General features: G+C 36.1%; 1 protein-coding gene across 1 annotated transcript in view; it reads left to right on the top strand.

Annotated features, from left to right (window-relative positions):
* The window catches only part of LOC141330991 (neogenin-like), a 75543-nt gene that overhangs the window by 25921 nt on the left and 34733 nt on the right, over positions 1-14889 (top strand). Inside the window, exons 6-7 of the mRNA XM_073835810.1 lie at positions 9264-9489; positions 11670-11824. Coding sequence (XP_073691911.1) covers positions 9264-9489; positions 11670-11824 — 381 coding nt within the window. The remainder of the gene's footprint in view (positions 1-9263; positions 9490-11669; positions 11825-14889) is intronic.

Genomic DNA, 14889 nt, shown 5'->3' with positions numbered 1-14889 from the left:
AACATAATTTCTTTACAACTGAAGAAAGAAAGACATGAACATCTTGGATGACAAGGGGGTGAGTAAATTTTCTGTAATTTTTTTTTTCTGGAAGTGAACTTCTCCTTTAACTCAAAACATTCTGCCCACTCCATTTAGCAATTTCAAGCTGATAAATGGCTCGAAATCACTTCTGTTTTGATGTCAAAGCTACAAATACATTAACGCATGACGGCTGTGCATAATGGTCGAAAAGAGTGTCTGATAATTTCAGCGTGACCCAAATAGTTTATGCAGCAAATTGCAGTGGAAATTGCATTGTAATCCTGACACATTGTAATGCAAAATTATGCAAATAGCCCTCTTTTCGTTTTATTCTCTCAACTTTTTTGTTCTATTCAAAACGTTCTTTTCTTTATGTGACTGAAGTTAACAGCGTACCTAACTGTATATGTCTTATGATTAATTTTCTTCAAAGTCCCCTGTGCTCACATAATGTATAGCAAACTGTCTGTGCTGTTTGAGTCAGAGGAACATATTTAGAGTATAGACTGGCACTTATTAATAATTGGTACGTCATTTTGTGTTTTTCAAAGTTGTTTTCCGAAGATCTTTGACAACCAATCTAATTCCTCTCACCTCAGGCTCAAACAGGAAATGATCTAATGACTAATGACAATGATCTATGACTAATTTCCTTGGAAAAAAGATGATGTTCAAAAATTATGTTTGCTCTTTACCATGGAAAAACAGGAATTATATGTATTTTTAAATAAATAGTTAAAAGTACTACATAGAAATCCCTCACCCAGCATCAAGTCTCAGATTAAATATCAATACTGTATATCTGATTGGTTGTCACTGTTCTGAGTTGCACAAAATAGGTTTTCCCTCTAAAAATAAGTTAAACTATGAGAAATTTTGCTGTAATGTAGTATTTCTTATTTGTATTTATTAGTTTTAGTTGATTCATTTTAAATATTAAATATTTTGCTAAACTAAATAATAAAAAAAATTCAAGTGCTTTAAGGTTCAAGTGCTTTAAGGCATTTAAGACATTAATTAGCAAGCCTGTTACCACCAAATCAATAATTTTAAAAAGCATTTTTGGCAAATCCAGGTAATTTACCATAGAAATATATAGTTTTTTTTAACATGTATGACTGTGTTAGCGCCAACTGCGGTCCGATCTCCTTAAAACTCCATGCTTGTTTAGAATCACCTGTTGCATATGTATTTGTGAAGTTTTGAGTTTTCCTTTAGGCTTTATAGGATTTGGGATAAATTTGGACAGGTTATAGCTTCCCAAAGGGTACATTTCAACATTTTTTTTGGTAATTATTGGCCAAGAGAGTCCGGAGAATTGTACTGCAGTGTTTTTTTCAAGACTGAGTGAAAAACCTAGGACTATTTAGCAAAAGTAGTTTTTTTTACATCTTCTCAATCATTTAACAAACAATTTAATTGACAGCAGTGGTTCTAGAGGCAAAGTTGTCTGGAATGAGGAGTTCTATAATATAATTTAATTTCAAGCAACGGAAACGTTTTACTGATAGATCTGGTCACTAGAAACCTGTTGCACTGTAATTGGTCCAAGAAACCTACCATGGTTGTGACCATTAACACCAAACAGCTTTACAAAATATATAGAAGGAGAGCAAAACCTATAGATATGTGTGATCGAGCTTGCTATTTCTCCTCTTCAAAACACTCATATGGGGCTTTTAGCTACTATCTATAGATCAAGAGCTGTTCCACATTTCAGCAGCAGTCAATTCTATCATGTTATGACAGGAGCAGTGAGGATGAATGAAATAACCCAGTTTTTATGCCCTCGCACAATATGAGGAAGTCTTCAACCCCTTTCAGACCCCTCGCGATAATAGCATGTTCCCTCAGATCAATAGTAGAGAGGGTGTACTATTTAGCGCCAATGGATGAAGTCTTTATGTGTGCAGCAGGAACTATGTCGCATCTCCTTTACCGTGGCCATTTCAGTCCATACTCGTCTATGTTAGATGAAAGCAGGAGCTTTTAAGTGGTCATTAGCAGTGCACTGCGCTCTCTCTCTCAGACAGCGACATCATAAGTACATAGAGGTGAATGAGGCAATCTTTCCTACATTTATGTTTTTCCCATATACTCAAGTACAATTAACTATTTTTTGATTCTTGGTGACCTACATAGTACATAACCATTATTGCTCTGAGCAGCCATTGAGAAACCAATTTGCATATTCTCTAAATACCATTTGCTTAGTATTAAAATCATAATTACTCCGATTTACAGCAAACATGGAGTTAACAATAAACCTTTTACATTTCCATTTTAACAGCAAAGGCCTTCTGACCTTTTTGCTTAGCTACAGTGTGTATCATTAATAAAGCAAAGTCACCATCTGTTCCAATGGCACCAGCTATTGCTCTCTGCTATGAATAGAATTGGTATTAATCTTCTGCTGCTCTCCACCGTACATCACATGACTTCATTCACCATCAGACAGACACTTAGGAGACGGTTAAAGCTGATGGTTGTGATGATCCTGATAACATCCTAGTTGACAAATGTATGCTTGTAAATGCAAACGCGTTCCATTTTGACCACATTTTTGACTTTCATACCACATAACCTTGCTGCTTTGGCATCTTATGGTGTTTTTGAACATGTTGTGAGTAAAAGGCCCCTAAGAATGTTTTTTCCTAAAGGCCTGTTGACACCCAGATAAATATTCCGTATGAAAGTTTTCTGATAAACATTGTAATTTAAATGAGCAGCTGTTAATCTGTTGAGACTATCAATGCAACACTTTTTTTTTTTAATTTCTGTTTCTTGCACTGTGAAGAAAACTGGCCAACCAATAAGACTTGGTCATATTCCCAGAGCTGCTGAGGTTTCATAAAACTACAACTTGGTAGCACTCATTAACAATGTTTTGCTAAGTGACAGTCTTTGGGTTTCCATCCAAAGTTGGGAATTTAACTTATGCACAGAATTGTAATATTGCATAAAATAATTGTGAATAAGCACTGTTTCCATGCAATGAGTCAAAGAGAACAAAATCTTCACTTTCTGATAAACTGGCACTAAACATCACTAAGCGAAGAAGGAGAAGCCACTAAATATATAATAATTTCCATATATAATAATTTACTTGTGCATCAGAACATGCAGACAAAACACAATAAATGTGGTCATTTTTGTAAGTAGATGTTTTGGTATGCAGTCATGTGAGACAGTTCTGGGAGGGACTTATACTGAAAAACTTTGACGATAAAGTATTTCTCTGGCATTTAAAGTGACAGTGCAACCAGAAATGAAACTTCTTGTCGTTTTAAACCCGTAAGACCTTCATTCATCTTCAAAATACAAATTAAGACATTTTGAAAAAAAAAAAACAAAAGCTTTCTGACCCTGCGTAGACAGCAACACAATTATCACGTTTAAGGCCCAGAAAGGTAGTAAGGACATTGATTAAAAACGTTTTTAACAATGCCCTTACTGCCTTTCCGGGCCTTGAATGTGGTTGTTGTGTTGCTGTCTATGCAGGGTCAGAAAGCTCTTGGATTTCATCAAAAAAATATCTTAATTTGTGTTCTGAAGATGAACGAAGGTCTAACAGGTTTGGAATGGGTTCATTTTTTGGGCGAACTATCCCTTTAAAAATGACCATAACAACATTTCAGATTCCGTGCAACAAGATCAGTCCATTGGTTCATCAGTTTATGCCGCCCCATAGCACAAATTCACATAACTTTTTTGATGCGCATGCAGTGTTGTTTTCGTCAACGATGACGAAATCATTTCGTTGACGCCACTTTTTTTCATGACGATAACGAGACGATGACGAGATAAAAATGGCTCGTTGATGACTAAAACATGACGAGACGTGTGTGAGTTTTCGTTGACGAGACGAGAATAGACGAAAATGTGGGTCGTCCGTCAGACATTTAAAATGCATGACATTTCTGCTTATTGTGCATGCCAATTAAAACTTAAAAAGTATCTGACGCTATGGCAAGCCGTTTTAGCATTAAATACTCTTTGCTATACTAGTATGGCAAGCCGTTTTAGCATTCCATCCTTGTTTGTCTTTTATGTTCTAAAACATTCCTTCATTATTGTAATTATTGGTGAAAATAGTCGATCCTCACATTGTGTTGAACTATAGATCTGCTATTTTCAGAACTTATAAGTGACACTACCCAACAGCAAAATACTTACTGACCTACATTAATTTGTTAAAAGACTACTTTTTCCCCTTTTTTGACTAAAACTAGACTAAAACCTTTTTGACTTTTCGTCGACTAAAATTGGACTAAAACTATCACATATAGAAGTGACTAAAAATTGTCTAAAACTAAGAAGCATTTTAGTCCAAAAGACTAAGAGTAAGACTAAATCTAAGATGGTTGTCAAAAACAACACTGTGCGCATGGAACAATTGTGTTTCCATCTCCCATTTTTCGCATTAACCCTTTTTCACAAGTCAAAAAACACCAAGTAAGTTTAATACAGTTTTTTCAAATTAAAGGGTTTTTATTTGAAATTGTCTGATTTTGATGTAATACTTAAAAATACGCGTACAACCACACTCTTAAAAATAAAGGCGCTTTAAAAGGTTCTTCACAGCGATGCCATAGAAGAACCAGTTTTGGTTCCACAATGAACCATTCAGTGAAAGGTTCTTCAAAGAACCATCCCTGCTGACAAAACCAGCATATGCTGGTTAGGTATGTTTTGGTGCTGGGATGCTGGTTTTAGCTGGTTTTTGCTGGTCCTTTGCTGGTTTATGCTGGCCCTTTGCTGGTTTATGCTGGTCCTTGACCAGCAACATGACCAGCATAAACCAGCAAAGGACCAGCATTAACCAGCTAAAACCAGCATCCCAGCACCAAAACATATCTAACCAGCATATGCTGTTTTTTTCAGCAGGGATCTCTTTCTACCTTTTATAATCTAAAGAACCTTCTTTCACCAAAAAAAGAACCTTTTGTGAAATAGAGAGGTCATTCAGATGTTAAAGGTTCATTATGAAACCATTTATTATTTATTAAAGCTTTTTTTAAGAATGCAGGGTGATGGAAACACAGCTAGTGAATAGCAGAGAAAATTTGGAAATATCCAACACATTTTTGACCATTGCATCACATATCTCTTTAAATGTAGCATCTCATGCTGTTTTTGAACTCGTTGTGAGTGAACAGCCCCTAAACAAGAAAATATTCAGTGCCACAAAAAAACTATGTCATTGGCTGTTGAGACGGACACAAACATTCACATGCCATCAATGCAATATGTTCTAAACATGTTTTAATCTTTTTCCATTGCACTGTGAACAAAACTGGCGAACCAGTAAGCTATGATTTTTTTCTTCACATGCCCAGAGCTCTTGGCTACATAAAAACTACGTCTTGGTGGTGCTCAAGAACAGACTATTCTTTTGACACTGAATAGCAGATGAAGTATCTGTCTTTCTGTACACTTGGTGTTGTTTGATAAAAACAATGGAGAATACAAAAATCGTACAGTTTGAAAACATATAAATACTGTTTGACTTCCATCTCTGTACCAAGGAGGTGTCAGAAACGAAGTTACGCAATGTTTTTTTTATACATTGATTCACGAAAATTGAATCGAACATTGTTGTTGGTGTAAACAGGCCTTAACATTGTGAAAACTTTCATATACAGTATTTAGTGTATGTTTCACAATATGCAATAGGCTATTGAATTCTAAATGACAGCATACTCCCAAACAGCCATTGCCTAGTCTAGAATACAAATGCAGATTAGCTGGGGCCTGATTTGAGCTACTTTTATGATACACTTGATTTTATTGATGATTTGACATGTTTTTGAATGTAAGCTCTTTCCCTAATCAAGCTCATAAAAGCTGTACTTGACTATACATGACTAGAAAACAGCTGCCTCCTTATGTTAGCAAAATGGCTGCCAAGTGAACTGACTGAGCCAGAGGGAGAAGAAAAACTACAGAGAGAAAGTCACGCACCACACAAAGCTGAACCAGAGATAAATGCTGAATGATATCATTTTTTTTTTCTCCCTGCGGCTAGACAGATGAACATTGATGGCTCGTCTTTGTGGAAAACTGTAATTGCTACAACTAATGTTTAATTTGCTCTCCGTCTAATGGATCTTGTCATTTAGGGGAAGCTATAAGCTAATGAGTGCCGCTATTAGTGTATATTATACAGGTCTGCATTATCAGTCTCTTCTCCCACTCACTGTCTGTGGTTCAGAACAAAGTATTTCAAAGAGCACATCTGAACCTAATGCATCTTGCTGTTCTTTTTGCAGCATTATGTGGTGCTTTTATACCCTCATGCAGTTAACTAGCAGAGAGAAACTGTATTGTTCAGAGTTGGCTCTTTCATATCTCAGGAGAGTTTCCTTCCTGTACAAGTTCACAATCTTGTCCATTTTTATTTTTCAATTGTTCTTTTTTTATTTTCAGATTATCGATCATTTTGACATTATTTTACATATAAATAAGATGAGATCTTTTCTCTAGTGCTGCGTGCTGATTGTTTCAGTCTGGTTAGCAAAGAGAAAAAAACTTGTTTTAGATGTTTTATTACCTTCTGACTTTATTGTCAACCACAGTTAGATAATCACATTTGAATGGCACGGTACATCAGTCATACGCATTAAATTTTGTTGATGTGCAGTTCTTTACAGCTGCTTCTTTTGGCAGATGCAAATGAAACACAGTTTGTTTAATTCAAAGAGTTGCTATTGCCAAAAGCGCAACTTTATTGAAGTCCGCAAAAGCAAATAATCTTGACACGTTTTTAAAGCTGCTTTGTGTCTTGAGTTTCACTCCACTGGTAGAAAACAACAGTCCGACGTCCTTAGATTTAACCACGGAGGCCTCAGCATGAAATATTTAGCATATCTGTGTGAAGATTGCAAAGCCTTGGACCTCTAGACGTATGTTAGTGATTAAAATGGATGGCCTCCCTGCCTCGGTATTTTTTGCATCTGCTTGGATTTTTTCCAGCTGCATTTAAAAGAATAGTTGTGTAGTTCACACCATAAGAAATCTTTTTATTGTTTACTCACCTACATATAAACCCATATGACATTCACATACAGTTGAGGTCAAAACTTTACATACACCTTGCAGAATCTGCAATTATTTCACCAAAATAAGAGGGATCATACAAAATGCATGTTATTTTTTTTTTATTTAGTACTGACCTGAATTGATATTTCACATGACAGATGTTTACATATAGTCCACAAGAGAAAAAATAGTTGAATTTATAAAAATAGCCCTGTTCAAAAGACTACATACACTTGATTCCTAATACTGTTGTTACCTGAATGATCCACAACTGTTTTTTTTTTGTTTAGTAATTGTTGTTCATGAGTTCCTTATTTCTCCTGAACAGTTTGTGAATTTATACCTTTTCCAACAATGACTGTATGATTTTGAGATTCATCTTTTCACAAAAAGGACAGCTGAGGGACTCATATGCAACTATTACAGAAGTTTCAAACGCTTACTGACAGTTCAGAAGGAAAAACGATACATTAAGGGTAGGGCTGGGCGGTATGACCAAAATTTTATTTCACGGTATGAGAAATTTTATTTCACGGAAACGATATCTTTCACAATATATTTTTTTATATAGGTAGTTATTCCAGAAAATTTACAAAAGGGCTTTATATAATAAATAAGCTTGAATATTTAAGAAAAGAAAATGACTTGATCTTATTTGATTATTTCGTATTTTATTTTTAACCTTATAAATATAGTAAACAAAGTATGACTTTATATGAACAACAGTTTCACTGTATGTCACATTTCACAGCTTGATGTGGACAGAGCTTATTATTGTAAATCCACACAACAGATGTTGCACCTCTTTTTAATGACGAGTTCCTCCTCCTTGTCACGCCAGGCCAGCAGAGGGAGCCCTTACCCCCACTGACTGTTGCTGCTCCCTCTGCTGGCCTGGCGTGACACTCCTGCTCAGGATTTTCTTTTGAGCCCTCCTCGTCTGTTCGTTTCTCCTTTTCCATGTTTTTACAACCTCCCAGCGTATCCTTCAGTCTTGCATTCAACGGTTTGACCAGTCTCAGCCTCACGCGTGCTGCACGTGAGTTGGCCACGCCCACTTATTTACATTTCGCGGTATACACGGAATAACAAATTCTTTTACGGTACACATTTCATTCTGCGGTAACGATATATACCGTCATACCGCCCAGCCCTACTTCTGGGAAACATGTAAGTATCTTCTGTAGCTTCTGAAGGGCAGTAGTAAATGAAAAAAAATATATATATATATTTAGGCAAAATAAGAAAAATGTGCACATCTTTCTTTTCAAAAGTTTACACCCCTGGCTCCTAATGCATCATTTTTTCTTTCTGGAGCATCAGTGAGTGTTTGAACCTTCAGTAATAGTTGCATACGAGTCCCTCAGTTGTCCTTATTGTGAAAAGATGGATCTCAAAATCATACAGTCATTATTGGAAAAGATTTAAATTCACAAAAATGCTGAAAAACCAAATAATTTGTGGGAACTGAAGGATTTTTCTGAAGAACAGCGGGCAGTTTAACTGTTCAGGACAAACAAGGGACTCGTGAACAGCTATCACATTCAGGTAACAACAGTATTAAGAATCAAGTGTATGTAAACTTTTGAACATTTCAGTAATTTTTTAAAATAAATTCAACTATTATTTTCTCCTGTGGACTACACGTAAACATCTTTTATGTTAAATATCTTATTCAGGTCAGTCCTAAATAAAAAATAACAAGCATTTTGTATGATCCCTCTTAAAAATTAGCAGGCTCTGCAAGGTGTATGTAAACTTTTGACCTCAACTGTGAATATTTCTCTTCTCTGCAATCAGTATGAATGATCAACAACATGTTTTTCAGTCTAATTTTGAGGTGAACTGCTCTTATAAGTCAAACATATGCCTCCTGCGATTCAGCTTTCCATCATTTTTTCCACTTCAGCTGTTTTTCTCCAACTACATGCCAGACATTCTTCCATTATGATTGCATTTTTCATGTTTCTTTGTGATTATTTCACTGTTTTGTTGATTTCCTGTCATGGAAGCCATTGTGTTATGGTTTTTGTTTTGTTTTTTTCTTTTTATGTGTTCCCTCTGTTCTGGTCTCCTTTGTTTTGCTCTCCATCCCTCCCTCCCTGAATTTCTGTGTGACTTCACTGTACACCCGCCTCCACCCTTTATTTCCGCTTTCACTCACCCGCTCCACTCACGCCACCCCACTGTCTGCAAAGATGTAGCCATCCCCTCACCCCCTCCCACCTCACTGACCCATGCTACTACTGACCGTCTAATGCCAGGCTCCAGAGGCAGCGCCGGTCCCACACCCTCCGCCCCACGTGACGTTGTGGCCTCCCTGGTCTCCACCCGCTTCATCAAGCTGACCTGGCGCCTTCCTGCTGAACCGCATGGAGATGATGTCAGCTACTCGGTCTACTACAGCCTGGAGGGCAATAACAGGCAGGGCATTTATGTGTTATTTATATATACACTACAGTTCCAAAGTTTGGGGTCATTTTTCAAACTAATTTTATTCACCAGTGATTCATTCAGTTACTGAAAGATTTCTGTTTAAAATAAATGCTGTTCTTTTGCACTTTCTATTCACCAAAGAATACTGGAAAAAACTAGCTGATCTCATGACGAAAGCATACTTGTGGGAACTTTTTCGCAAGACACCAAATATGTACCAATAAGTACATATTACCATATTTCCAACAGAAATGAACACTTGAGGCGGTAAAAAAGCGAGCACTTATAATCGTTTTCATACACAGTTATGATTACAGCTGCATATGTTTCGCTTTCTGAACGTAACAAGCTCGGTAGCTTAGCCTGCATGCAATTGGACTTAGGATGTGGAATCCTTGGGTATAAATCACATGAAAAACTCGACTCTTGATGAAAGAACTGAAAGATGAGAGATCAAAAAACAAGCTCAAATGGCATGCTTGTGATTGCGTTTTTATGTCACATTCGCTTTCGTTCATACTATCGGGTAGGTTTAGGTGTAGTGCAGATGGTACGTTGTTTTAAAACGTAACAGAGCATTAGAGTTATAACGCCACTCAATGAACATTTCAAGTCGGAACTATGGTGACATACAAAAACTGTGTCTAAAACTGACCATATGTACGTTCATCTGTTCTGGGGGGGAAAACGAACACTGTTATTGCGCCACTCAGTGGATATGTCACACTGAATATGTCACAAAATGTACATGGCGGTACGTATTTTGCATCTTGCCAAAAAGTTCCCACAGGTATGTTTTCATCATGAGGTCATGTTGGGAAAAATATACTACAACTGGTTTTAATATTAATAATAGGAAATATTTCTTGTGCACAAAATCAGCATATTAAAATGATTTCTGAAGGATTATTATATAAACATTGCCTTACAAAAGTTTAGGATCAGTAAGATGTTTAATGTTTTTTTAAAGAAGTTTCTTACGCTTATGTGTTCATTTGATCAAAAATACAGAAAAAATGAATGTTGTGAAATATTAATACAATGTAAAACAATGATTAATTTATATCGGTAATTAAAGTTGATTTTTCTGAATCATTACTTCAGTCTTCAGTGTCACATGATCCTTCAAAAATCATTCTAATATGCTGATTTATTATTAGTGCTGGAAACAGTTGTGATGCTTAATATGTTTTTTTTTTTGGAGCCTGTAATACTTTTTTTTTTTATTCTTTAATTAATAAAAGGTTAAAAAGAACTGCATTTATTTAGAAATAGAAAGGCTTTCTAACAATATACACTCCTGTTCAAAAGTTTGGGGTGAGTAAATTTGTATTCTTTCTTTTTTTAAATAAATTTATACTTTTATTCACCGAGGATGTTACATAAAAAAAAAAAAAAAAAAAAAAAAACGTGATAGCATAGATATACATTGTTAGAAAAGATTAATATTTTGAATAAATTGTTCTTTTTAACTTGTTATTTATCAAAGAATCTTGAAAAAAAGAATCACAGGTTCCAAAAAAAAATATTTGGCAACATAACTGTTTCCAGCATTGACCATTCTAACAATAAATCAGCACATTAGAATGATTTCTGAAGGATCATGTGACACTTAAGAATTGAGTAACAGCTGATAAAAAAAATCAGCTTTGCATCACAGAAATAAATTATATTTAAAAAGTACAATAAAATAAAAAACATTATTGTATATTGTATTAACATTTTGCAATATTACTGTCTTTTTCAGTATTTTTGATCAAATAAATGCATCCTTGATGAGCAAAAGAGACTTTAAAAAACATAACAAGTCTTACAGATTCCAAACTTTTGAACGGAAGTGTATATAACATTAAAATTTGATATATAGTATATAATTATGTAATACAGATCAAATACATTTCAATTTGACTATATCGTGAAATGACCCAGATGTTTTCATGACATTCACCCTCCAAGAAGCCTTTAATTATGAATGCTATTGATGCTTGTATTCTGTTGTTTTTGTTGCCATTATTATAAGTCACATGTTGTTCTTATTAATATTTATAATGCCATTCTGTATGAGCTGTTATTGACTATAGAAGAATATAAGAAGCTTTGAACCAATGAATCAGCAGCCAGCTCCTGTTTCAGTCTCATATCCCATGTGTTTCTCTGACGCTCCATAGGGAGAGGATAGTGAACACCAGCCGTCCAGGAGAAATGCAAGTCACCATTCAGAACCTCATGCCAGACACCAAGTACTCCTTCCGCGTGGTGGCCCACAACAGAAACGGCCCTGGAGAGAGCTCAGCGCCTCTGAGGGTCGCCACCCAGCCTGAAGGTAAACTCTCCACTTCCTGTTCACATACTTATCCATTCAGAATGTGTTCAAATGAGATTTATGGACTAATTAAAATGGGATGTTTACTGACTTAACACATCTGCGCATTAAATTATGCTCTTGACGAATTTCAGAAGGCAACAATGCGTGAAATCAAGCTTGCGTTTATGCTCACACGCTTGTCTAGAATATGTTTTGGGCCTACGCGATTATGCTGAACATTTTCTCTGGAGGGTTCTCTCCCTGATGCCTCGATGTCAGTTTAAAATCTCATTATATAGGTAAGCACAAGTAAACACCTGCTGGCTTTTAAGCAAACACACCTCTTGAACATCGCTGAAGGTATATGGCCTGACTCCATCAACATGAAACATTATCAGCCCAAACACAGCACAGGAAGCTGTTTCTGGGTCAGACTTGCTCCTCTGTGCGTCCTTGGCTCTGACTGCTATAAGCACTTTATAATGTGTGTTAGCGGGATTCTGGCGCTCCCGGGAATCCCGCTGCGTGGAGATCAGCCTCTGAGGCTGACACACATATTGCTGCGAACATTATGAATGAATCTGAACATGCACACATACACAGTCGTAAAGCACACTTAATCTAGTGTAGGCGCCCCATGCCATCCTGTAAGACATCAGTATCAAAAGCAAGCGTTGATGTTGGACAGAATCGATGTCTGTGGAACTGAGATAAAGCGATTTCTCTCAGTCGTTTGAGATGCCAGAAACGCATGATCAAAGTTTGTAAATTGATTCATGTAAGACACCAAACGCAATTTATATTAAAGCTGGAGCATGAAAGATGGTTCAGGGTAACTATAACTGGATGACTGTAATCAAAAAGTCGTTGCAGCCATGTGGCAAAGTAACTAGAAATTGCTGGTTGGTAGTTGCTGGTTCAAGTCGCTGTGGGACACAAAAGGAAATATTCACGAGCGTTCACGCTGCTGCAGTTGAGGTCAAAAGTTTGCATATACCTTGCAGAATATGCTAAATGTTACATATCGTCCACAAGAGAAAATAATAGTTGAATTTATAAAAAATGAAAAAAAAAATTTACATACACTTGATTTTTACCTGAATGGTCAGTTTTTCAGCATTTTTGTGTATTTGGAAGGTTCAAACGCTCACTGATGCTGCAGAAGGAAACATGATGCATTAAGAGCCCGGGGTGAACACTTTTGGAATTTGAATATCGGTAAAAACTTATTTTGTCTTCTGGGAAACATGCAAGTATGTTCTGTAAAAAAGATGTAATAATAATAATAAAAAAAATGTACACATCTTCATTCTGTTCAAATGTTTTCACCCCCTGCTCTTAATGCATCGGCTTGAACCTGCTCTAATAGTTGCATATGAGTCCCTCAGTTGTCTTCAGTGTGAAAAGATGGATCTTAAAATCATACAGTCATTGTTGGAAAGGGTTCAAATACACAAAAATGCTGAAAAACCAAAGCAGTGCAGAAAAACAGTGGGCAGTAGTTCAAGACAAACAAGGAACTCATGAACAACTATCACAAAAAAAAAACAAAAAAACATTCAGGTATCAACACAGTAAGAATCAAGTGTATGTAAACTTATGAACAGGGTCATTTTTATTTTCTCTTGTGGACTATATGTAAGCGTCTTTTATGTGAAATATCTTATTCAGGTCAGTACTAAATAAAAAATAACATGCCTTTTGTATGATCCCTCTTATTTTGGTACAATAATTAACATTTTGCAGATTCTGCAAGGCGTATGTAAACTCTTGACTTAAACTGTATGTAGTGACCTGAGACTGTCATGTTCCTGAAAGGACATAAAAGCACCGTAAAGGCAGTCCATACTATTTGTAGGCTATATTTCAAGCCATGTGGTCACTATGTGGTGATTTTTAGCAAATAATGAATGTATTTTAGTCTATTCCTGACATGAAGTCATTGTATGACTTCAGAGGACTGGGAATATAGTCAATGAAACATATAAACCACTTTTATGATACTATGACGCTATTTTATGATGGCCCCTGGCTTTGTGAAAAAGAAGTGTGCTTAATTGTATTAAAGTGCACTTGTAGTGTACTTCAAATCTTGAAGACATATTGATAATTTAATATTAATAAAATAAGAAAACATTCCAGGATTTTTCCCTATATAGTGGACTTCAATGGGAGCCAACGGTTTAAAGGTCCAAATTTTAGTTTCAGTGCAGCTTCAAAGGGCTCTACACGATTCCAGACGAGGAATAAGGGTCTAGATGACTAGATGACTTCAAACATTATGAAATCACTTTGGAAAGGTAATGCGCAGTTAGTTCTTCGTCTGTGTACTTCGGTTCAAAAAGGTAGGGTAGGGCGAAAAACTTCATCTCATTTTGTCCTCCAACTTCAAAATCATCCAACGGTGTTTTACCTTTTTTTGTAAAGGGTGTTTAGAGTGACTTGAAGTTGTAAATAGGGTTGGGTTGGTATCTGCCATTTCTGCCTACTTTAATGTCATTTTGTCAATTTAACATGCAATTAAATGTCTGAAAGTGTCTGTCATTTTTTTTTTTTTTCAATGAAAAAAGCAGCGTGAACATGGTTCATAATTTCTTCTTTGGGGTTGCATGGAAGAAATCCATGATCACACGGGTAAAAAATTATGAAAGGATCAATTTTTGGTCAATGATTCCTTCAACACCAGGTTTCTCCAGTGGGATTGTCCCTGTGATAAGTGTATTGTGGGTCGCATTAGATAAAAGTGTCTGCTAAATGACTACTTGCCAGCTTACTTAAATATCGGCCTGTTGTTTTATGTCCATGCTATTTAAATTATATTATATTTCATTTAATATAGAGCTCCGTTTAGATTGGCCCTGCATGATGACTCCCTGAAGGCATGTCAGTTGTGAGCACGTTGGAAAAACAACAGATTTAACGGACACTCTTCGAAGCCTATAATTGAATGTAATGATTCATGACCCTAGCAAGTAAACAAAAGTTAAGCAACATAGAATCTCATTTCCATTCTCTCCGCTCCGCTAAGCAAATTAAATCACGTCAATCCTGCAATTTGAGCTGGCGTATGTTAGTCTGCATTC

The sequence above is a fragment of the Garra rufa genome, chromosome 3, assembly GCF_049309525.1.
Source record: "Garra rufa chromosome 3, GarRuf1.0, whole genome shotgun sequence".
In the NCBI taxonomy this organism is placed as follows: Eukaryota; Metazoa; Chordata; class Actinopteri; order Cypriniformes; family Cyprinidae; genus Garra; species Garra rufa.
Note: the sequence above shows the minus strand (reverse complement) of the source record. Positions and strands in the feature narration are given on the sequence as shown.